General features: G+C 38.3%; 1 protein-coding gene across 1 annotated transcript in view; it reads right to left on the bottom strand.

Annotated features, from left to right (window-relative positions):
- CFAP54 (cilia and flagella associated 54) overlaps nucleotides 1-25,069 on the bottom strand; it is a 236,245-nt gene that overhangs the window by 76,646 nt on the left and 134,530 nt on the right. The window contains exons 44-51 of the mRNA XM_015559991.1: nucleotides 24,336-24,402; nucleotides 22,133-22,315; nucleotides 19,389-19,475; nucleotides 14,237-14,353; nucleotides 9,956-10,021; nucleotides 5,219-5,426; nucleotides 3,069-3,148; nucleotides 1,350-1,519 (exon numbers count right to left, since the gene is read on the bottom strand). Of these exons, the coding sequence (XP_015415477.1) occupies nucleotides 1,350-1,519; nucleotides 3,069-3,148; nucleotides 5,219-5,426; nucleotides 9,956-10,021; nucleotides 14,237-14,353; nucleotides 19,389-19,475; nucleotides 22,133-22,315; nucleotides 24,336-24,402 (978 nt within the window). The remainder of the gene's footprint in view (nucleotides 1-1,349; nucleotides 1,520-3,068; nucleotides 3,149-5,218; nucleotides 5,427-9,955; nucleotides 10,022-14,236; nucleotides 14,354-19,388; nucleotides 19,476-22,132; nucleotides 22,316-24,335; nucleotides 24,403-25,069) is intronic.

Below are 25,069 nucleotides of genomic sequence, written 5' to 3'. Positions count from 1 at the left end.
GCATTATAAAACTGTCAAGTTCATGGTGGCAAGTACAAATTTTCCAAAATTCTAGTTTTCCTATGTAAAGTTAGATGTTATAATTGGTAAAAAAAATAAATAAATAAATAAAAAATACTACTTATTAGTTGTTTTCCTAGAAGTAGCTTGTCCATATTGCTCTGTTTCAATAAAATGACTGTCAAATACTCAAGTTTGAATAACCATATTTTGCAGGGTTTTTTTTTCCAAATTAAAAAAATATTCCATGAATAAAAGAACAGCTGGTTCAGCTTTCTCAAGACAATTATCAAACTTTGATGCACAATAAAAGTGCTCTAGGTGTATTTCCCATTTTACATTCCCACATAATATTAAAAATAGATACAAGGATAGGGATTTATAAATGTAACAGATTCTACTGCTTCACGAAAGGCATTCTTAAGTGCAACTGGCCTTTTTTATTGCAAGTGTGATAACTACAAGTATGGCCATGGCTTTGATTCATGGTGAGATGCCAGAAGTTTTACCACTGTTGCTTTTGCATCTTCAGTGCAAATAACACACAAGGCCTATAACATCTTAGTTTCAGTATAAAAATAGTTTTCACCTTACAGATCCCTGAAAGGATTTTAGGGACACGCCTAGAGATCTGCAGACCACTGCTCCAAGACTTTATGGATTTTCATTACTGCTTAGAGACCACAAAAACTACAAATTTCCAAAACCTAGACTATCTCTAGCAGAAAATTAAATCTAGATGTGGTTAATCACAGAATGGCTCACAGTGATGAGATGATTCTATGGTTCCAATCAAAACAAAAGGGATTTTTGCTGAATTGATTGCCTCTTTACAAAAGCTGCAAGTGGACTTCTTCATCATCATCATCATTATTATTATCCTCACCCGAGGACATTTTCCATTGATTTTAGAGAGAGGAAGAGAGAGAGAAAAAAACATCAAAGGTTGCCTCCTGTACCCACTCCAACTGGTACTGAACCCACAACCCAGTTATGTGCCCTTATCTGGAATCAAACCTGCGACCCTTCGGTGTATGGGATGACACTCCAACAGAGCCACATTGGCCAGGGCCTTCTCCTTTTTGAAGAGAATGTCCACCTAAAAATTAACTCCCCTTCCAAATTCTGAATCTAATTCATGGAGTTGAATGCATGGAATTTCAATATCATAAAGAAAGTTAAGGAGATTAAAAAACACAAAATTGTAATCTGTAATTTTAAGAATAATAATGTTAAAACTACCTTGAAAAGTAAAAAATGAGTAGGCTCTATTAGTCGAGGAACTTATAAAATTTAGGTATATTTAACAGGTTATGGTGAAGAAGAAACTCCTCTGTGTACAGACTCACCTGTACGCCGCTCGGTGTCTCTGCAGGGCGATGGCGGCGAGCTGAAGCCGGGCCTGCACCACAATCTCCAGCTGACCCACCGAGCACTGGGCAAGGCCCTTCTGGCTTGCCTGCTCCATCTCTGACACCAGGGAGTTCAGCCTGTCTTCAGCTTCTGTCAGTAAAATTGACTAAAAAAGAAGACCACACAATTACGTAAGTTCAGAAATAATACACGTAATATCTCATTATTATTCACCAAATATTTTTTGTGCTGAACTAACTACTAATGGAAGACCAAAAAGGAAATTTGAACATCATCATCAATGAACAGCACAAAAGCAACAGAGAATGAAAAGGCAGGTCATGGCAAGAGTAAACATGTCTAACTATTACCCTTTGTTGTATGTACAACCTATCACATACATGATCATTTACAGTAGTTATGGTCAAGAAAGTTGCTGCAAACACAGAATTAGCAAATAAGGAAAACCACCGTTCCTAGGGGAAATACAGGGATAGGTTCCTGGGAGCTTCTGGTCACATTTTTGTCAACTGATCAATACATAACTTTGTTCAATGTGTGTTTACATTTAAACATACATTATTTAATATATATTATAGATCCATTAACCCTGAACTCACAACCAATAGCTCTATAACTAATGCCTGACTGAAAACTTATTTTCTCCATAACGCACATCACAGCCCTCTTGCACTCAGAAACACTAAACAGCACTTTAGGATTAGAGTTGTGGGTCATTTTAAATAATAAAATCAACAACTGAAAAGCACGAAAATTCCAAAGATGTGACCATAAATAGACCATGAAAGAGATTTTTGTTTATAGTATGAGAATGGAAACAAAAACTCACAGCATTGCCTCGTTTGGCCCCGCTGGGAATGTGTGTGCTGGGCAAGTCACATTTCTCTATGCTCTGCCCATGTCCACAAACGACCACAAAAGAGCCATAACTACAGATTTGGGATTACAAATAAATTTTAGTATTGGCAAATTAGCAAATACCGAATCTGTGAATAATCGGAACCAACTGCATTTCAAGTTAAGCTGTGGTCACCTAACTGGCAATGTGAAGATAATGAGACTTCAGAATGGGCAATCCATAATAAATAGCAACCCGACATGGCAAAATAGGAAGGGACCAACCATGTTCTCAAGAAATGGGCCTCTAAAATCTTGTTTGTACAGAGCAGTAAATATTATACAAGTTCTAGGCCAATTTATATGATGATGGTTAAGAGCATGATCTGTATTTTATTAGAGGCATACTGTTAGTGAATTTCAAATGGTCTAAGCTTCAATGTTCTCATGGCTCAGCACAACATACTTCAAAAATGATTAATATCTACATGACAGAGTTGCTGTGAAAATAACCATGCAAAGTGTCTGTCATGTGGTAAGCACTGAATAAGTGGTAGCTGTTTTTGTTGCTGTTGTCGTCACTATTATTATTAGGAAATGAGAAACAGGGTATGGGCTACTCAAATCCTACCCTATAAAGAAGCATATATTCTGCAGCACCTAATCGGGTTGTATAGTCAAAGTCTGACACCTCTGGGTATCTAACTTTTCTCATGGGGAAAAGTTTCTGCTTATGTGAGAAAAGCTACCTGGTCTCTTAACTGCAAGCACAACCCAGAAAGTGGGCCTGTGCATGGCTGAATAGTGAGCAACTTGGTAACTGATTTACTATGATTTGAAAACATTTTTAAACTTACCTTTAGTGTATTAAGAGTGAATTCATCTTTTAGTTTCTTAAGAAAACCAAATGTGCTTCCATCATCCTTTGTATATAGATCTTTAAGATACAAAATTTTAAAAGAAACAAGGATAGCTGTGGTTAGTTTAAATATTAATTCTAGTTAATAAAACTCATCATTAATAAAACTCATCATTGTGGGGGTTGTTAGCATAAGTTTAATGCTAACAACCCCCACAATGATAATTAGAAATATATGACTATATCAAATAGACTCTAAACATAATATATTAGAAGACTGAGGCTGATTCTTACAACAAATGAGACAATTCAGTGATGTTATTCAAGTGATCAGATACTGGTTCCTCTCCTAGAATTCTAAAACCTCTTAATGTCCTCAAAGTATTCTGGGTCTTCCAGATATTTATGATATGTCAATAAGATCTTCTTGGAAGAATCATTTCTACTGATTTGCACAGGCTCTAAGACTGGAGAGTAACATCATTTTGAACAGCACAATTGAAAATCTTTAAACATCTCAAAATTCCCACCCACAAAATGAAGCTGGCCTTGATTCTGAGCCAGAGAATTCAGGGAGAATTCAGAGAATTTATGTCACAGACCTTGACTGCTGTGGTAAACCTGGCCTCTAGACTACAGAAGAGAGAGGAAAACTATAAGTCACTGTCTGACTAGGAATTACTGCAAAAATTACCCAGCTAAAGACACTAAGTGTAATAAGCAGGAAGAAAGAGCCTAGAATAACATGGAACTGAGCACAACTGACTTTCTCTCTTCTTCCTATCTGGCTCGTCTCCTATTTTAGGAGGTTGTGGAGCTAGGGGTGTGCTGAGTATAAGGGAGGGTTTGAGCACTGGGAAAGGCCCAGCAGGACGATCTGGGACTGGGTCTTCTTCCCTAAGGAAGAAAGTGAGAGACAAAGATAGAAAACAAATGCCTGGAGCTTGGGATGAAGAACCCTGTGATGAGCATCCACATAAGATGAACATCAATCCAAAGAGAACCCACATTTTCCTCACTGATCTCTCTGCCTCCTGTGTGGCTTTCCCTGTGTGGCCCTTCCATGTTGTGTCCCTTCTCTTGGGGGCTGTAAATAACAAGCTGTGTTTTCAATGGCAGCCATCTCCTAATCTGTTGTCCTTACCGTATCTGAATAATAATAAGACTTACATTTTAAAACAGAGGCCAATATTACTCTGATACCAAAACTAGACAAAGACACCACAAACAAGAAAACTACTTGCCAATATCTGTTATAAATATGGATTCAAACATCTTCAGTGGAACACTAGCAAACAGAAATCAGCAACACATTAAAAGAAAGTATACACCATGATCGAGTGGGATTTATCCCAAGAAAGCAAGGTTGGTTAAACACGTAAAAATCAAATAATAATGTAATACACCATGTTAATAGAATAAAAAACAAAAACCACAGAATATCTCAATATATGCAGAAAAGGCATTTAGTGACACTCTATCATGACAAAATTATTCAACAAACTAGGGATTCCTCTCTCTGATAAAAGACATATATGAAAAACCCACAGTTAACATCAGACTTGATGGTGAAAACAATTCTTTTTATGGTGACATCTAATACATTTTCAAAATACATATTCACTAGGGCTCATAAATTCCATGGGTGTCTTAACCCATAGAATACACACTATATTATATGGATAGGTAGTGCTTCAGCACTGTTCTCTAGAAACAAAGTGAATGAGCATCAACATGGGAATGATTGAACCACCATGGAACATGGACATCATAGAACACTGCACAGCCAATATAGTGACCTGAAGCATAGCAGTTGACTTAGGAGCAGTTTAGGTGAAGATTTCCTTCATGAGAAAGGCATGATGCAGAAAAATATAAAAATATATCATTGTAAACAAATGTCAAATCCTACTGTGTATATGTGTGTGTGTGTGTGTGTGTGTGTGTGTGTGTACAAAATGTATGGATATGGATGATTATGGATATGCCTGTACTTAAACATAAGCATATGTGTGTCATTAGTAAGCTTAGAGAAAATTTGGAGGAATAGATACTATATTGTTCATAGGGATTACTGGGGGAGGTGGGGGCAGAATTGGAGCAAGAGAGGAGAAAGAAAAGCATGCGAACAATGAAACAAAAGATTACCTTTCAAGTTTGGAAAGTTCATTTTGCTCTTCTCTGAAACATATCCATGGGTGGCCGTTTTTAATACATTTTCTGGAACGTAATTTATTGTTGCAGCCACACTTACTAACAAGTATGCTCTAACAAACGAAAACTTATTTATAAGATGTTGATGTCCAACTGTATGCAGAATTTGAGGCAAGCCTTTATTGATTAAGTCATCAAGTGCCTTAAAAAATGGGAAAAGAATTTATAAAGGCAAATAAGTAAAACAGTATTGCATATACTTTTGGCTTTCTGTCCCCTTTTGCATTCCTTATGTGATTTTGGGTGAAAGAATACAGGGACAGACATGAGGTACCGTGAATAGTAGTAGGTCTATCAAGAGAAACATGTGATGTCAGAATCATCCAGGCTCCATAGAGCCTCTGCAGTTTCCCACCAATTTGCGACCTGCCCCAGGAGCTCCGCCCTGCCACATAATGAGAGTGAAACAGAGCTGAGAGCAAAGGAGGACACACTTTTGAAATAGAGAAACTGCAACAGCTCAGTAGCCATGCATGCTGACCATTCTGCTTTCAGGTGAGTAACTTAGAGCTATGAGAACAGGAATGGGGAGAAGAGGGAGACATGCAAGCTCCCTAACCCAGCTTAGATATGCACTCAATCATCAGATCTCTGCCTGGTGAATACCCTCAACTCCCAGACCCCAATCTTGTGCATATGTTCTTCCCTGGTAAAAACCAACATGAAACCATCTTGGAGGATGCACCCTGTACTTGAAGAAGGCCAGGGGAAATCGTTCTGTCAGGATCAGTGGTCCCACTTTAAATTCCTGACCAAACCCAGTCCATTTATTCTCCCTCTCTCCTAGACAACCATTTCCATGCTTTCTTTGTTTCTAGATTTTAACTCTTCCTTCCCAATGTACCTCCCAGGTAATGACCTTGATTTCTCTACTTAAGTGAGAAAATTGGAGCAGTCAAGTAGCATCCACAGACCCCCACCGTTCCACCATCTCTTCAGCCTATCCAAGCACCGCCTCACCACGCTGCCTGCCTGCCTGCCTGCCTTCCTGCCACTAGGCCATGGAACCTATCCTCACTGGTCTACTCAGCCATTCTCCTCCATCATAAATATTCCCTTTCCAAGTGGCATTCCCATCAGCACACAGCCATGCTGTCTTCTCTATCTCAAAAAACAGAAACCCTATATCCTGACTTTCTCTCCAGCTACTCCCCCAATTCTTGCTCCCCTTTGCTGTGTGACCTAATGAGTTGTTAATACTCTAATCGCTCTCCTTTATAAACCCACTGAAACCCTTTGGTTAACCTACATTGAAACCCTTTGGTTAACGTCACCAATGACCTACTATTGACCAAATCCAATGTTCAATTCTTAGTTCTCATATGTCATATTACTTATGATCTAAGTGATTTTCAACCAGTGTGCTGTGGCACAATGGTGTGCCACAAGAATTTTTAAAGCATGTAATGACCTCTTTTCCCTTAGATTGTCAAATAAAAAAGTGACAACAGCCAACACCAACAATAGCTGTCTATGTGAATGAATAAAAATTATACCTATTTTTGTCACATTGGAAAAAACCACATTTTTTGGTGTGCTGCAGGATTTTAGTAATTAGTTTCTGTGTGCCATGAGATTAAAAAGGTTGAAAATTGCTGATCTATAAAATTTTATCTCATATGCCAATTAAACTGTCACATGGCCTCAACTGTAAAATTCATTCTAATTTCAGAGATGTTAAATGTGAAAAAAAATGCATGTTTAGGACTCAGTAAATTATGGTGCTTGATTCATCAGCAAAATTTGACACGATTAATCAGTCCCTTTTCTGAAAATGCTTCTCTTAGCTTTCAAGCCACTACAATCCCTTGATTTCTTTCCTATCCTACTGGCCACTCCTTGTCAGTCTTCCCTGCTGGTTCCTCTCCATCTCTTCCACCTCTTAGTGTCTCAGGGCTCAGTCCTCTTTGGCCTCCTCACTCCCTGCCTTTAAATGATCGTAATCATGTTTTTAATTTCTTCTAATTGCTTATCAAATAAAATATTTTCTCTGCAGCTCCAATCTATCTTCTGAACTCAAGGCACATGTAACCAACCTTGACTCAATACCTTCCTTTGAATACCTGAGAGATATCTCAAACTGAACATGTCCAAAAAGGTATTCTAGTCTCTCTCCCCTCCCCCCACCCCACTCCCACCCTTGCACACCTACCTCCCTACACACACACACACACACACACACACACACACACACACACACACTGTGAGGGCTGGGAATTTGTATTGTTGGTTGACTGATGTGTTTGATGTATAGTACAGAACAGGCTCAACAGATTAGCTAAAGTGATCCTTTTAAAGTATAAGCAGATCAGGCCACACCTCTGTTTTAAACCCTCCAGTGGCTCCTCATTTTGTTTAGAGTAAGAACCTAATTTTAAAAGGCCTCATTTCAAACTGGTACCCTGTTACCTCTCTGACCTCATCTCCCACTGCTCTGCAATCATTCACACACTTCTAGTAACACTGGCCAAGATGTTTCTTACCAAGCTAGGCAATCCTGCCCCAGGGCCTTTGCTCTCACTGTACACTCTTCTTAGATCACTCTTTCTCCATATTTCATATGCCTTGTGTTTTTAGTTGTTTCAAGTCTGTTCACAAATGTCACCTCAGTGAAAACTAACCTGATCACACCCAACCTAGCCTGATGCCCCAATCCCCTTTACACACTTCTGGGTTTATTTTCCCCCATAGAAGGTTCACCTTCTAACATAATATATGCTTTACTTATTTATAATGTTTACTTATATGGTTATTACTAGTCTTGCCACTAAAATATACATTTCCTGAGGGCTTGGAGTTTGTCCGTATTGTTGATTGATGTGTTTATTGGACAGCACCAGAGTAGTGCCTTGTGCACAATAAGCTCTTATTAAATATTTGTTGTATTAATATAAAATGCTGATGCTGGGGCTATATATTCTAGAAAAGAGAGAACGTATTTATTTTATGTGAACATTGTTTGGGTGAGTGGGAGGCCATGTTGTCAGTGGGGAGGTCTGTTGCTATTGTCCATTCTTTCTTAACTGCTTCTGAAGGGTGGAAATGAGCACATACAGAAAAGCCAGCCTTGGAGCAGCACTGAAAATGAGCTGGCAACAAACTGTTGTACTAGGAACATGGTTGATATCCCAGACCTAGAAAAAGAACGGTTGTTTGGGGGTGAGAGTGGGGAGAGGAGTTTTCTCTTTTCTCTCCACAACAGTGATTTAATGAGTCTTGACAATTACACACAAACACTTGAGAATCAAAAGATTAATTAGAAATGCTATTTAACACTTCTTTCTCTCACTCTACAAAAATGTAACCCATGTAAAGAGTAATCTGAAGTCTAAACAACAGTTCTGTTTTAATTAATTAGCTAATAGAAATCAGTTTTTCATTATCCTGTCAGTCTTTTGTTTAAAAAAAATGATCAGGCAGACATTCCCTTTAGAACTCAAATCACTTTTTAAAGTAGTGTTTTTAGGATGCATTGGCATTTATGACTAGAAAGAAATATTCTTAAATATCCAAGATCTTGGAACACTAAAATGAAATGTGAATATATATTTGTATCTTCTAATATCAGCGCTTTCATTTTATGCAACTTGCTTACAAGTTAAAATAAATTTTAAGGCCAAAACAATGAATCATCTGAAGCATAATTATATGTAAAGCTTGTGGAATAAAATAAACAATAATAAAAAAGTAATAAGATTATATTTATTTGATTATTATATTACATTTGATATATTCCTATCAAAATTAGGGAGAACAAAAATAAAGCAAGTTTGAAGTGTCTCTCAAAATTATTTAATAAAAATAAATAACTTACTTAATAAAACAGAATACTGTTTCCTAGCATTTAAAAAAAACAAAGCTATGTATATATATCCGTCTATATGCATGAACTGTCACCTGGATGTAAGAGCCCCTTACCTGTCCATAACACCTTTGAATAATGATTGCACTACCACTCTCGTGCTCTAACACTTTCCTGTGGACAGACTGCCAATAGTCCTAAAATCTTTAAAAATAATGATTTCAAGTTGTTTAAATGCTATGAGGTCATCAAAGCTAACATCCCAATCATTCAATTGACAAGAACAAACATATTGAAATGGACAGTTTAGCCCTCTCTTTGTAAAGAATATGGTGGAAATTAGAGGAGTTGCTACCTCTATGGTGGTTATCATATTGTGATATGATTAAAATAACACATCGTGCATCTTAGACAATGTGATATGTTAATTATTTCTCAATAAAGAAAATTTTAATAAAAGAAGAAAACTTTCCAAACCATTGGCTGAGAGGCAGTCTCAAACTGGGGAGAAGGATATGAGTAAAAGCGAGATTGAACAAGTGGGCTACTGCAAAATATACGAAATCCTTTTCTTACATCAAAGTCAACCATTATTGTGTAGATAATCCAGACAAATATCAAAGTTAGATACTTGACATGGCTAGATGAACAAACTGAATGCATGTGTAAGTGAAAAGATTTAGAAGCAATAAGTGATATTTGCCCAATCTGAAAACCAGCTCAGTTTGGGTCCGATATTAGGTCTGGCTCCAGGATTTTGAGAAATAGAAGAGCATATTACATAGAGTATTTTCTCAAATAGACTGAAATGAATCAAAACTTATCCACAGTATATATCCAATGTTTATATAAAGTATTGTCATCCTTACCTGTATATTTTCTTTACAAGTAAGAGGTTTTCCTGAGTCATCATAATTACTTTCCCACACCATTAACTTATTTACAAGCTTCAGTCTAATAGCTAGGCATTGTTCTATCCTATGAATGTAGCAGGATAACCTCTTTCCTATTGTTAGACATCTAATGGGACCACTTCCCACCCTTACCCCACCATACAGCTCTATTTAAATAACATTAATGACTATTTTTGTATTTCCAATGATCACCTTTGAGTAGATACTCAGAAGCAGAATTACAGGCTCATAAGAAAAGAAGATATTGAGAAAACTTACCAGTGCACAAATTTCGTGCACTGGGCCTCTACTGTTTTATGAAAATGCCAGGATTACTGCACTTTTAACAGCACTGAGTATTAGCCCTTAAAAACATCTTGGCCAGTTTGAGGTGAAATGGTGTTAACTCTTCAGAATGACTCTTTTTGTAGTTCTTTTCCTTCTTAGTGAATTACCTATTAATATGTTTGGCTCTAAACATAATGTTTCATTAGGAAATATTCAATTTATTTGCCACAGGAAATTGTGGTGTCATTGTGTTGGATGCATTTGTAGATGTCAATACTGATGTCCTGCTCATATCCCTTGGTCACCTGGAAGTCACCAGCAGCTTTTGTGGACAGGCAGCCACCTATGGAAGGTATCCTACTTTTATCTGTGCCTCTCTGCTGGAGGGCAATCTGTGGCCACAAGAACATTCCAGAAGTATAGGGAACTGGTCTCTCAGAGAGTCTCAATTGCCCACAGCAGGGCCCTCCTTAATGCTCCATGGAATGGTTTTCCTCACTTCCCTCTCAGGCTTTCCCACTTGCTCACCATTCTTTCTGGAGCCACTTCCCAAACATACTACAGTATTTGCCCCCAAAATCTTTGTCTCAGAATCTGCTTTTGTGGGACCCATAAACCAAGATATCATATATAGCTCTTATTGAAAAAAAGTATTGGTAGTATTTAAAAATTTTTTGCTTTTTTGAAGATATTCTTTATCTTCTATAATACAATGAAAAGTGAGTGAATCCAGGAGATCCTTGGTGATATAATTTGAAGAGAGCTGATGGGACTTTAGATTTGGTGATGAGAGCAGAATATCAATGAGTAGAATGTTAAAAGATTTAATTTTTAAAAGCCTGTGAAAAATCCAATAATAATCTGTAAGACTTTTTCAGACACAGCAGGTACTCAAATAAATTCATTTCATTCAACGCCATTTCATTAACATTGATGAGGGAAAAAATTGATCCCTAGTGGGGGTCATTGTCTATGTGGAGTTTGCACGTTCTCATTTGTCATTCTACCCAATTGGCTTCTTTCTCCTTCTCTTACTCCTGGATTCTAAATGTGGATGACCCCAAGGGTCATTTGTCTAACTCCTACTTTTTTCATCGGCCTCTGTCACCAGCTGATTCTATCCATTCCCATTATTATAAATATACCTATGTTAATATTCCCAAATTTACCTGAATCCCCAACCTCTCCCCTGAATTTGAGATCATATATGCTCTGCACCTACCAACAACAGATCCCCTCCTGTATGTCGAGGGGGATCTCATACTTACTGATCTACTCCTGCCATAGCAGTACTTCCCATCTCAGTTCATAAAAACTTCTTCCTGCCCGTTTCTTACGTTGAACACTCTGCAATAATGCTTGATCCCTTCTCTTGTATCCCACATCTAAACCATCATCCACAAATGCTGTGAGCTCTACCATCGCAAACCCCAGAATTGGGCCACTTTTCACTCCTTCCATCATTGTTACCCCAACCATTGTCATGTATCACTCAGATTATTTGCAAAGGCCTTCTAACTGGTTCCCCTATTTATACTCATGCTTATCCGCAGTCTAGTCCCCAAACAGCAAGCAAAGTGGTCATTTGACATCCAATTTCTATCTAGTCATTCCTCCATTCCAAGCTCTGCAAGGTTCATTCATAGTAAACTCCAGCCCTGACCAAGCCCTGTGAGGTCCCATAACACCTAGCTCTTGTGTCACTCTCCTCTTCTCCTCTTCCTCTCTATTCCAGCCTCACCTGTCTGCTTGGTTTTCTTCAACCACATCTTGCAGGAATCCTCCTCAGGGCCTTAGCTCCTCCTTCTTGGGAAGCTAGTCTCTCAAATCTTTCACCCTCAAAACTCTCTTATTAAGAGACTTCCCAAATCACCCTGAATAAAACAGCCACCCGCTGCTCTGGACACTGTGTCCTCCCAACTCAGTTTGCCTGTCCTCACAGCTCATCTCCACCTGACATATATGTATGTGCTTAATATGTTCATTGTCTTCCTCACTGGACTGTCCAAGAGTAGTATGCCTCCAGGAAGGCTCTAGCTCTCTATTTGTCTTTTTACTGTTCTATCCTCATGCCTGGAATAGTGCCTGTATTCAGTAAACTCTCAATAAATATTTAACTAAATTAAAATATGATTTTAATAATAAAAATAAACTATTTACAATAGGGGAAGGCTGTTGACTGAGAAGCAAGCAAGAAAACACTCTAATTTTATGAGCTAAGAAAATAATTGATTCATGCTACAGAAAATGAACAAAATCCAACTGATTCCTCAAAAGATAAATAGATCAATAAATGTACACACACACACACACAAACACACACACAAACACACATGTATCCTATTGCCTACTGAATGTCCCTCTTAGGATTTTCTGTAGATAACTTCATACTTACCATATTACAGTAATTATAATGCTGTAGCAGTCAGACTGAGAAATAATCAAATGCATTTTAGGGGAATAAGCCAAAGTACTGAATGTATTATATATAAATACAATGTGAGCTTAAACAAGTAATTTTCAAGACTTACAGCCTATTCCCCAGCTTCTTTTAGGTCTTCCAAATTTGAATCCCACCAGCATGTATCTATCAGTCTCACTCCTCCCACATGCTGTCTCCCCGAGGAAACTGACTTGTGACCTCCTTCTATCTCCTTTATTGCTGGCCCACGAGAGTCCAAGCATCTCCCAAAACAAGATCACCCAGTGATTCCCAGATCACCATGAAAACTAAAGCAGAGGAAAGCAATAGTTCACTCTAATTTAAAATAAACACTAGTATACATTTTTAAGGATGCCTCAATTATCTGATTTACAAATACAAATTAAGCAAGCCAGGTAAAACAATTTCCCAAAGTCAAAAAGGAGCAGACATAATTGAGGTCTGTCCTCTCCTCACAGAAATCAGAAGAAATTTGAAAAACATGTTTAACATTTTGGTATAAAGTACATAAGTCAAAAACATCCACACAAAAAAATGAGCAGAAACTGTTCCAAGAACATTAATCAGAAATTATAAGAGTACTAGAGGCCTGTTGCATGAAGAGATTCGTGTAATAGGCCTTCCCTTCCCTTGGCTGCTAGCAACGGTTTTCCTTCCACACCGGGACCCAGGCCTTTGCTCTGACTGGGCTCCGGCCAGAGCCACCCCGGAGCCATCAGGCTTCGCTGTTCAGTAGGCCCCGGGGCCATGAGGCCTCACTGCTCCACTGATCCCGGGGCCCTGTGGCCTCGCTGCTCCACCCATCCCGGGGCTGTGAGGCCTCGCTGCTCCGTGGGCCCCAGGGCCATGAGGCCTCACTGCTCTGCTGATCCTGGGGCCCTGTGGCTTTGCTGCCCCGCCTGGTGCCAGGGTTGTGAGGCCTCACTGCTCTGCCCATCCCGGGGCCATGAGTCGTCGTTGCTCTGCCAACCCCGGGCCATGATGCCTCGCTGCTCTGCCTGGCGCCAGGGCCATGAGGCCTCGCTGCTCTGCCTGGTGCCAGGGTGTGAGGCCTCGCTGCTCCAGTCCTGGGCCGTCAGACTTCACTCCACTGCTTGGAACCTAGTATGCAAATTAACCGCCATCTTTGTTGGCGGTTAATTTGCATATCGTGCTGATTAGCCAATGGGAGGCGTAGCGAAGGTATGGTCAATTACCATGTTTGTCTATTATTAGGTAAGATTCCCAAAAATCTAAGAGGTAGTGGCTAATAAGATGTGCTACTGAGACCATAATAACTATAATGGAGAATTTTATTGTACAAATGTACTCCAAGACCACATTCCCTCCCCCATGACACCCTTCCATTCCAGACAGATGAAAGCTGGTGAAAGCCCGACAACAGTGATAGCCAGGCTTAGCAGAGAGGTCTGTAGTGCCAGAGACTTATAAACACACCTTTGTGGAAGCATTCCCTGGATTTCAGGAAAGTAGCCTTCAAAAGGTAAAGAAATGTCTTTGAATCAAATCAATAGGCTTACCTTCACTCTCCCACAAGCTCTAGAACTGGTAGGTATAAAGGAAGGCATGTGCTTTCCACAAAAAATCTGGAATATCTCCTGAAAGGCTTCGGAAAAGAAACTTAATTCTGTAAGGACTTCAATCTTTAAAGGAAAGAAAAAATGAGATTTGAAATTAAACAATTTGTTTTACTTATAAAATAAAAATTTTTAGAAAAAAATTATCAATTGAGATCCAAAATTTGTACTTAATGTTCGTAATGTGTCAATGTTGGTAATGTGTAAATAAATTCATGTTGAGAAAACATGGGTGATGGAGATGCATGTGTTTGTGTGGAAGGCAGTTTACACAGGTGATAGACCAAGAAGTTAATAAACAACAGCAGGGGTCTATTCAAAACAATGGATGTTTTTCAAATGTGGTTCCTGCTTCATTAGAGGCAAACACATAAAAATATTATAGGCATGGAAGAGTTAAAAAATAATTGGATTTATCTTTATGTTTCCATGGTGAAGTGTGGTTTAAAAGAAAAAACAAACAAAAACACTCCTGATATTCTCTCACAGAGTCAAAGAAGCCCAGAGGTGAATGAACTCCACAACATAGAGACAACCCTCATTTTCTTACCCATAATTAATGGGCACTGTCGATTTTAAAGACATAAACTTAACAACAGTAATTGCTTGGTAACTATACATTGTACATGGTTTATTTTGAATATAATCCAGCAGACCTTTCAATCAGGGAACTTTAAGAAGAAAAAAGTTATGATCAAATTTGTTCATTCATTTTACATGTTTATTGAGCACCCCTTATGCAACAAGCCCTCTTGGAGTTTACATTCCATCAGGATGTATATTTAGCTAAATGTAAGTGATACGTAACGATATAAAGAGCATGAGAAGGATTGAGGGTACTGACAAAAATACTATTTTCAATGCCTGGATCAGGAAGAACTTCTCTGAGGAAAAGGTCTTTGAGAAAGGTTTGGGAATGATGTGAAGGAGAGAGACACATGAAAATGTGCTGAGGGGACCTCAAGTACAAAGGTAACAGGGGTCCTGGTGTGCTCAAGGAATAGCCTGTGTGGCAGGAGCTTAGGGAGAGAGGGGCAGAGGATTGGGAGATAGGTGTGAACAGTGGCCTGTGCACCAAAGTGGGGACTTGGGACTTGTTTTTCTGGCTGATAAGAAGCTATAGGAGAGTTTGAACAGGGCGGGCCCTAACCTGACATGTTTTGAAAACAGCTAACACAGTCTCAGGAATCTGAAGAGTGTATAGATTTTAAAGAAATAAAAAGAAGGTAAGTTAGGGGAAACTAGATGTGACAATAATATGAACGTATAATCTAAAAGGTCAGGAGGATATTTTCTTTAAAAATTTTTAATAGATTTTTGTTGGTTTCAGGGAGGAAGGAAGAAGGAAAGAGAGATAGAAACATCAATGATGAGAGAGAATCATTGATCGGCTGCCTCCTGCTCACCCCACACTAGGGACTGACCCCACAACCCAGGCATGTACCCTGATGGGGAATCAAACCATGACCTCCTGATTCATAGATCAATGCTGAAACACTGAGCCATGCCGACTGGGCAGGAGGGCATTCTTAATGGAGAAAATTTCTCATCTATTGGGTTGCATACTTTGGATCTTGCCCAAGACACCTTGGGCTCTAATCTCCACAGTGTCAAAGAACATCACAGTAAGCATTCAGGAGTCACACCTCTCTGACTTATAGATGAATATTTTTCTCATTGCCCCTTGGAGGAAACATTTCCTCATATCTGTGTGAAGGTATTCTTCTCTGGTCAGACTGCTGTACATACATGGACTACCAGTCTGACCACTCAAAAACGCAATGGTGATAACAGTGGACATGTATTTGCAGAAATGACTAATACTGTGAACACAGGCAGATGGGGAAAAGACTATACCCACAAATAAGCCCTTCACTCACACAAATACAGATCTAACAATACCCTTTCCATGAATGTTGAGTGTGTTGAGAATAAAAAAATCTGTCAAGATGCTGGCAGTTCTAAAGTGGAGCCAGACTAGCTGATCATAAGGAGGTCTCAGAGCTTTCCCTGAAAGACACTGCAGAAACTTAACAGCATGATTTACTGCTGTTTGATGTGTCAAAAAGCAGCTAGCACAGTCTCAGGAATCTGAAGACTATTTCCTGAGACCCTTCCCACTCACTGACACGTTTACTCAGAAAGACCAGGCAAACTCTGCACATATAGGCGGTCATTCCTTTCCTCTGAATGATGCAACAGTTGCCCTTTTTCATTGCTTCTGTCAAAACCCTGATCGGGTTTTCCAGTCCTACTATGCCAATAAGACCCACTTCCGTCTCACCCTGCTCCTCACACTGTTCCCAGACACATATGATCACATCCTTCTCCTGACCACAATTCTATAATGAATTCCCCCTCCCACCCTGAGGCTCCAGAATGGAGTTCACAGTTCTTCACTGGTTTTGAAGCGACTCTAGTACAAAAAGAGTAGTCCAGTGTCCTGTCAAGTTAACAATCCAATAAAAAATAAGCATTTAACCAAAAACTTTGTTCTTTCAGTGCCTCTCTGCATCTCCTTCTGACATGTTGGCAATGGTCACTGCAACCCTTCCATGCCTGCCTCTTACCACAGACCAGAATAAAATGGTTAGCCCCATTTCCTCATTCCTCCTACTGCTCAGCCTCCACAGTATGTCCCAGTTGAACTCAAGCCTGGGCCCCCGGTTTGCTCCATGTCATGGACCTCTGGTACCCTCATGTTATTCTCTTCTCCAACCTCCCTACTCTGAACCTCCACTCCAGTCGAACTGAACCACCCTTGCGCCTAAGCAAGGCAAATACTTTCTCACCTCAACCTTCCACACTACTGTCTGCCATGAATCTTCCCTTCTTCCTCTCTCCTGCTCAGTTAGATATACTCTTTTCAAGCCTAAATCTTATCTACTTTGTGAAAGATAGAGATTCAAAACCATCTTCCCCTCTTTCAAATTCCTGGAGAACAGTGCTCATCACACTCAGTGGAAGGTGCACACGTTACTGTTTTGTGTGTTATGTCCTGTCTCTCCGCCTTGTTTTTATGTCCCTATAAGCAAGGGTCATGGGGTTACATTTCTTTGATTAGAGTTACTGATGTGGTGCTTTTATATAAGAGGTACTCAATACAGGTTGTTTCCCAGATGAAGCAATAAATATTTACCAAGTACCTTCTAGGCAAGTTTCCACTAAACATTAAGGAGAGTGCGGCCAGTAGACATTTGATAAATGTCTATAGACTTTAAATTCAATTAAATAATTAATAACTGAATATCAAGTATATGAATTTATTACTCAAGACATCATACAGGACTAAAAGGTGAATAAATACAGGCCCTAGCATTCAAAAATTTGGCAATCTTGAAGAGAACACTGTTTGTTTTTTTTAAAAAAGAGAGAGAGAAGTTGTATGCTGGGTTTTTTTAAAGTGTTATTGAAATTCAAAAGCAGGAGACCTCTTTAAGAGTTCAGTAACTCAGTAATGGTGATTCAGAAATTACCATGGCTAATAACGAATTATTTATTCCCAAATTAAAAGAGATTATCTTAATAAGCACCAGAATTTCTCTTAGGTAAGGTATTTCCTCTATTTAGAAACAGAATGTGATGAACTATTTGGGTCTGAAAACATAGGCCCAAGGGCAGGGTCTGGATGGAGAGAACAGTTTAAAGAGAATTCTAATTTTCACTCACTAGAAAACAGGAAAAATTTGGGAAGAAGGATAGCGGGAATTTCCAAAGAATGAGGAGGATTAAGCCAGTAGTATGTGGAGCCCACTCACTCCCAATTATAAAAGCTGACTGCACATCTTGTCCCAAATTCACATTCAGTAATGCCCAACTGGTAGGCTTACATCAGCTATAGTGACAGTACTTACACCATGGAAATTTTAAATGCTACAAATCAGAGCTTTTTTTAAAGTGAGTTGTGAAACATTTACTGGCACACAGCTGATCAAGTTACGGGCTGGGAGGCAAAAGAAAGAGATGTTGGCCAAAAAATATTTTAAGCTCCGCGATGTCAAATATTTTATTTCCAATTGTTTGTTTTGCCTCATCTTAAGTTTTCCTGTGTCCCCAATTTTCTGAAAAGTTCAATCCTATATAATAAAAGCCTAATATGCTAAGTGTCCGGTCATCCGTTCAACCAATCAAAGCGTAATATGCTAACAATATACTAAGGCTGCTCAACCACTTGCTATGATGTGCACTGACCACTAGGGGGCATGTGCTCCAACCAGGAGGTGAGCTTGCTGCTGGGGTCCGGCCAATCAGTGGGGTCCCTTGGCCTGGCCTGTGCCCTCTCGCAATCCAGGATCCCTTGAGGGATGTCGGAGAGCCGGTTTTGTCCTGATCCTGCAGTCCAGGCCGAGGGACCCCACTGGTGCACGAATTCATGCATGGGACCTCTAGTATAGATATAAAGGCCTTAGGTGAAGTGTGTGTATGTGACATGGAATAGTGTTGAATTCCATATTGAGATGAGGACATACAGAAGAGGGAGCAAATGTGCTGAATGTTGAGATAATCCATGTACAAAACAAATTCAACAAAAGTGGGAGCTTGTGACCATAGTTGACTGAAATGGGGCAGAGAGAATGAGGTGCTAGAGGTTCCCACTCCACATGGGGTTCAAGCCAAGTGCACATGAACCTTGAAGGCAGAGAACCTCAGCAAACTCTAAGGTTCCATAGTTAATTGTAATTTAGTGCCTGTGTGTTTTGTCACTTCAAGTTTCTGAGCAACTAAAAATTCTGTGTACCATAACATACATAAAGATCCTTAGCAAAAGTTTCACAGAAACTTCAGAAACTGACTCATTAGTCTCCATTCTTTCAGTAAACGATTGCTTCAGAAGTGGTGATCTCTAGACTGACTGGTTTTGGGCGAGCCTTGTTACCAGGTGTAGCTGTTCCTCACTGTACTGGGGCCCAAGCATAAAGTCATCTAAACCTTTATAACTGGCTCTTTCTCATACTTTATTATAATAATGGGCAAGTTTTTTTAATATCAGTAAACCATATTATTATTAGCTTATTATTATGAGTATTAGAACCAAATTAATTCATGGCAATATCTTTAACAGTTCAAGAATATCAATGTTTTAAAAAAACTTGTAACATACCTTGAGGATTCTTACTTCTAGATTTCTGACCAAATCTTGGCAAATTCCAGCAACAAAATATTGGTACAATGCAAGGAGAGGCAGAATCTACCAACAGAAAAGCAAAACATGTTTTATCAAGTTAATAACCGACTAATAAAATTTAGCCATGTAAGGGATGTTGTGTAAAATAGTGATTGCTTTTTCCATGCAAGGAGACTATAACGTTTGGTGTAAGTAAAATGTTCTTCCTAGCATATGCTTCATAATTTTATCAGAACTTAAAATTCCAAGTACATGCTGTTTGGTACACAAACCCTAGGCTTGCGCATCTTTTCCAAAAGTAAAAATGCAGTTAATTATCTTCCCTGAAAAATTAACTCAACACATATGTAGGAATCACTGAGGACTGTGGAAACATTCGAGATTTGTTAGACCTACCAAATAAATGCCAAATTTAAAGCAGTGGAACTCACATCCATGGCCCCTGATGGCACCTACATATGCCTCTCAGTGTCAGCAGCTATTTGTCTTCTAATTAGAATATCTGTATCAAAAACTAATATTTATCACTTGCCTATTCTGTGGCAGGCACTGTTGAATAAGAAACAAATCTAACACACCACTGCCCTCACAGAGTGTATAGTCTACTGATTAAAACCCAAGCTTACTCGTCACATAATGTTTTTATTTTCCTAGAATTAACCCCAAAGTTCAACTCTCTTCTTGAAATTTCACAGGTATACATACATGAAGGGTTCCAGACCTTCAATATTTATTTCTTTTTTTTTTCAGACTATCAATATTTCAATTTACCTAGCCACTGCTAGACACTGGTGCTGAAGGGACAGTTTCGCCTAGACTTCGGAATAGCTCTTCCTGATCTCAACTCAAAACTGAAGCTCACCTTGGGTCCTACAACTTGGGTCCTGCTCACTAAAGGAAGACTGAGCAAGAAGGATAATTAGGATGCCCATTAATTAGAAAACTATTTCCCATGAATCCACAACAATGGGTCCCAGAGCAAATTTCACAGCGACAGCAGGCTCCTTAGCTACCTAGCTTTGGGGCAGGGGGCGGGGGGAGGGGGGGTAGTTCGGGGGGAGGGGGGGTAGTGTCACACAAAATGGAAACTGTTCACGTCCTGGAAATTCAGCTAAGAAGATTCTGCCAGTCAATGGGCAGCTGCTAATAGCAACAGCTTTAAAAAAGATTAGAACTGATCTTAAACGTTTCAAATAGTATACAACACAATTTTCTACAATTATGCAATAAAAACAACACAATACCTTTTTTTCTACAATTAATGCAGCACAAAACAATGAGTTGGCTATTACCTCTGAGATTTTCTTTTCTTTAGTGAGAAATAAAACCACAACATGTTATTGCCGCCAATTGCTCAATTATTCAGAAAAATGTTCTCAATTTCTTAAGCTTCAGAGGGGAAAAAAGTCTCATTTCTTTTCCAGTGCAGTGATATGTATTATATATGAGTATGACTAGACAGCTAAAGGTTACCCAGGGGATAGAACTGTTTTCTAAATCCAGAAATGAATCCCCTTAACAATGAGAAGAGCACCATTTTGTTATTTTTTTTCTAATAAACAATTTCTTGCCAAATATGCCAAGTGTTAAAAGCATTTATCTACCTTTATACTTTAACACATGGCTTTATAATTTAACAATTCATATCAGGGAGAAATAAATATTTTCAATACAAGGAGAGAGAGTGAATTTAGAAGAGAATAAAAAACAATACTTGGAAAAAAAGAAAGTAGGTATAAAAATTATGAAAGAAAAGGAAACAGAATAGATATTAAGAAGCAAACCAGGGGAAAGAAGAAATACAGAAGTAGAGGAAATAGTATATAGGAGGAAAATAGGAAAAATAAAATCAAGGAGGAAAATATAAAATGACCAACAATTAAAACATTCTAACTTGTTTTAAAAATGCAATCACCTTCAAATTTATGGTATATACATATTGTGGTTCATTTCCCCAAAGGAAAAAAAGAGTTGTATTGGAATTTTTTTAATTTCCTGGGATATTAAGAAGTATCTGTCTTTTATTTCACAGTTAGAATAAGTTGTTTCCTTAGAATACACCCTTACCAGAGAAAAGACAAGTGACACAAAGCTAAATTTATCTCACTAAGTAAATAGCCTCATAATTTGGGTACTGATGTGATCTGCATGACAATGCATTAAGTTACATGTGCACTAGATTCTCTTGTTTGAGACTAGTGAAACATTTTAATCCAGTGGTTCTCAACCTGTGGGTCGCGATCCCTTTGGCGGTCGAACGACCCTTTCACAGGGGTCGCCTAAGACCATCCTGCATATCAGATATTTACATCACGATTCATAACAGAAGCAACATGACAGTTATGAAGTAGCAACGAAAATAATTTTATAGTTGGGTCACAACATGAGGAACTGTATTTAAAGGGCCAGAAGGTTGAGAACCTCTGTAAATCAATTTCACCAAGTATCTTAAGAAAAAAAAAAGGTAAACGAGAGTAAACAAAAGAACAAAATCAAACAGACATTGCTTTTGAATCCAAAAGCAATGCAAACAATGATGTCAAAGAATCTCAATTAATATATTTGATTTTGAAGTACAGATCAGAATCTTGAATACAGAGTTTGAAAGGTAAATAAGAGCTGACCAAAATATTAACCAATTTTGAAAAGGATAAGGTTAAGTGGGCAAAAAAAATAAGGCCACAGCAAATTAAGATGTATTAATTTTACCAATTACTTACGATTATATTTTGCTTAGCAAAGTGCAGTTCGCGTATAACATAATACAGACTGGCAACTACAGAGCAAATGTTAGCCCGGTATGTATCCGAGAAGAGCTCGATGCCTGGGAGAAGCTGAGCGATTTCATACTGAGCATAGCAACGCTCAGCTTTAGGATGCGGAAGTGTGGTTCTCAGCAAACCCTGGAGATGATAGAAGGTGAGGCAAAGAGCTGTAAATCGCATTGACAGTAATAACACAGGAGGACAGGACAGGTATTACTTCCTGAAGTGCTTCGCACATGCCTGGCACACTCTACCCTGTAACAAACAGTACTTACCATTAATATTATCAGCATCAGAGGCTCCAAATGCTTTTGATGTTGCCTTTGAAATCCCATGCTAACTGGATACATATTATTTTCAAGAGAAATTATCATTATATTGTTCTCATTTGAGAGGGATGATTTTGCCTTGGGCATTATGGCAAATTCTTTATAAACACGATCTCATTTAATCCTCATTTAACCAACCCCTAGCAGGATTATTATCTCACAAAGGAAACAACCGAGGCTTAAACAACTTATCTGAGGTCACACAGCTAGTGGTGGTAGAAAGAAGATTCAAAGTCATATCTATTTAACTAAAAAAAAAACAACAAAAAAAAACGATGTTCTTTTTACTCTATCAACCTATAAGTAAAGGAGGCAGCAGCTTATTTCAGAAGCCTACATCAAGTAGGGGCAATTCTTAATTTTAACTGAATTAATTGAAAAAGTGTTTTATTTTATTTGACCAGTATTTCTTAAGTAAGTTATTTGACCAACATTTTACTAGATGTTGAGAAATAAGATGAATACACAAAATCAAATTTTATGTTTAGGAGTGCTTCTTCTATTATATTAAAAAAAATTAAAACTTCTCAGTGACAAATGCATTTAAAATTATTTTATGTAAATATCAGAAAGAATTTTTATCAGATTACTCATTAAGGTTATAAGGTAACTACCCTAAAATGCTAGGTAGTTGTTTAAATTTGTAGTCTTATAAATTTGCTTTGAAAACATAAAAAGAATCAACAGGTGTTAAAAAATAAATCCTGCCACCTAATTCAGGTGTAGTATTATTAAGAAATATGTTCACATTAAGCAAAACCTGACATTTATTTTTAAATTACAGTTGACCTTTGAATTGCATGGAGAGGGCTAACTACATGCACTGATGTACGCCATTTTATACAGGGGCTTGTGCACCCATAGAAGTTACTATCTGTGGGGGAACCAATCCCCCATGGATACGGAGGGGCAACTAAGTTTTGGGGAAGTAAGAACTTATACACACATTCTCAACTATGTAGGGTCAGCATGCCCCCAATCCTCCAGTTGTTCAAGGGTCAACTGTACTTATTTTCTATAACATAAACTGCATTATTTTCACGAACAAGAGGTAGAGTAGGTAAATGATGCAATATGTGGAGGTGGAATCAGGTTATTGTTCCCTTTACACCCTCGCCTCTTCCCCTTCTTCCCTTTGAAACTCAGGCAATAGGTGAATAGAACATAAGAAAATTGAAAAGTCTGGCCTTACATCCAGAGAAACTTTTCCCAAAGATCTTATCTATACAGCTGTCATATCAGGCTCCTGTGATACACAGAACAAGGTGCCCACACTTCAAAGTAAACAGAACCTTCAGTACACTGCAAAGGCCCCAGTGACATTCCTGAATCTGAAAATGTCTTGTATTTCAGATAAAAGCTCCTTTTTTCTCCAGTAAAGTCAAACCCCAATCCTAGGAACTGCAAACACTCCTCATACTTCTGTGGTCTTCAACCTAGTTCTTGCTTTCATTACATAGCATACTTGATATCTTGGAATCGAGCAAAACTTTATTTAGGGATGAGGTAATCTAAGGCAACCAGACCAACTTTGCTGCTCACAAGCAACATGATCTTACTGAGGACTGGAGTCTCAGTTTCCTTATCTGAAAAACTCCTCTGGAATCCCAAGGGGAAAACAGACTCTGCTGGTCACTATTGGTGAAAGTGGCAAATGGGGGTTCAGCCACAGAAGGAAAGATGGGCTTATGATATGTAATCAATGTTCATGCTATTTTCCTACCTGGATATTTCATGAATATGATAAACTACTAGCCTTATTTTATTTATTTATTTTTTTACTGAGTGAATGGTGATGCTACTGTAGAAAGATAAACATCAAATATTACCTGAAACAGTAATGCAGACAAAATGCAACAGTTGGATCTCTTCTCAACGTCCAACACCTTAATAAATCTAAATAAGTACAAGAAAAAGAAACTGATTCATAGACTATTTCTCAAATATTTTATATAAATACATCTCTTATATTCACAGACTTTCCAAAATTAAAGTAGCCTTTGTTATTTTGAAGGTGCTACATACTCCTATAAGATCTAAAACACTGAGAATGATAAAAAATAAAATTTAAAAAACACCTATAATCCTACCACCTAAACATTGATTAGTGGCAACTTTTTGGCCCATTTCCTTCCAGACATTTTTCTAGTTAAAAACACACATATTAAGACTAGAATTATGCAATACATATAACTTTATAAAAAAATTTAAATTCATGGACATAATGAGCCACATTATTACTTTACAGAACTTTAGTATCTTTACCATATGAACATACCATAATATAAAAGTATTCATAACATTTTGATTTGCTCAATACTGAGGTAAACACTGGAATCTACATATTTAAGCACTTGTCCCATTAGTTGTACAGAATAAATCCCTAGAAGTGGAATTTTTGGGGGAAAGGGAGTGTACAATTTTAAAGTTTTTAATGAGTATCCTCCTATCTAATAATAGGCAAACATGGTAATTGACCATACCTTTGCTACGGCTCCCATTAGCTAATCAGCACAATATGCAAATTAACGGCCAACAAAGATGGCCATTAATTTGCATATAT

The sequence above is a fragment of the Myotis davidii genome, unplaced genomic scaffold (genome assembly GCF_000327345.1).
Source record: "Myotis davidii unplaced genomic scaffold, ASM32734v1 scaffold13, whole genome shotgun sequence".
Classification (NCBI taxonomy): domain Eukaryota; kingdom Metazoa; phylum Chordata; class Mammalia; order Chiroptera; family Vespertilionidae; genus Myotis; species Myotis davidii.
The sequence above is the reverse complement of the archived record's forward strand: the minus strand, read 5'-3'. Positions and strand labels throughout refer to the sequence as shown.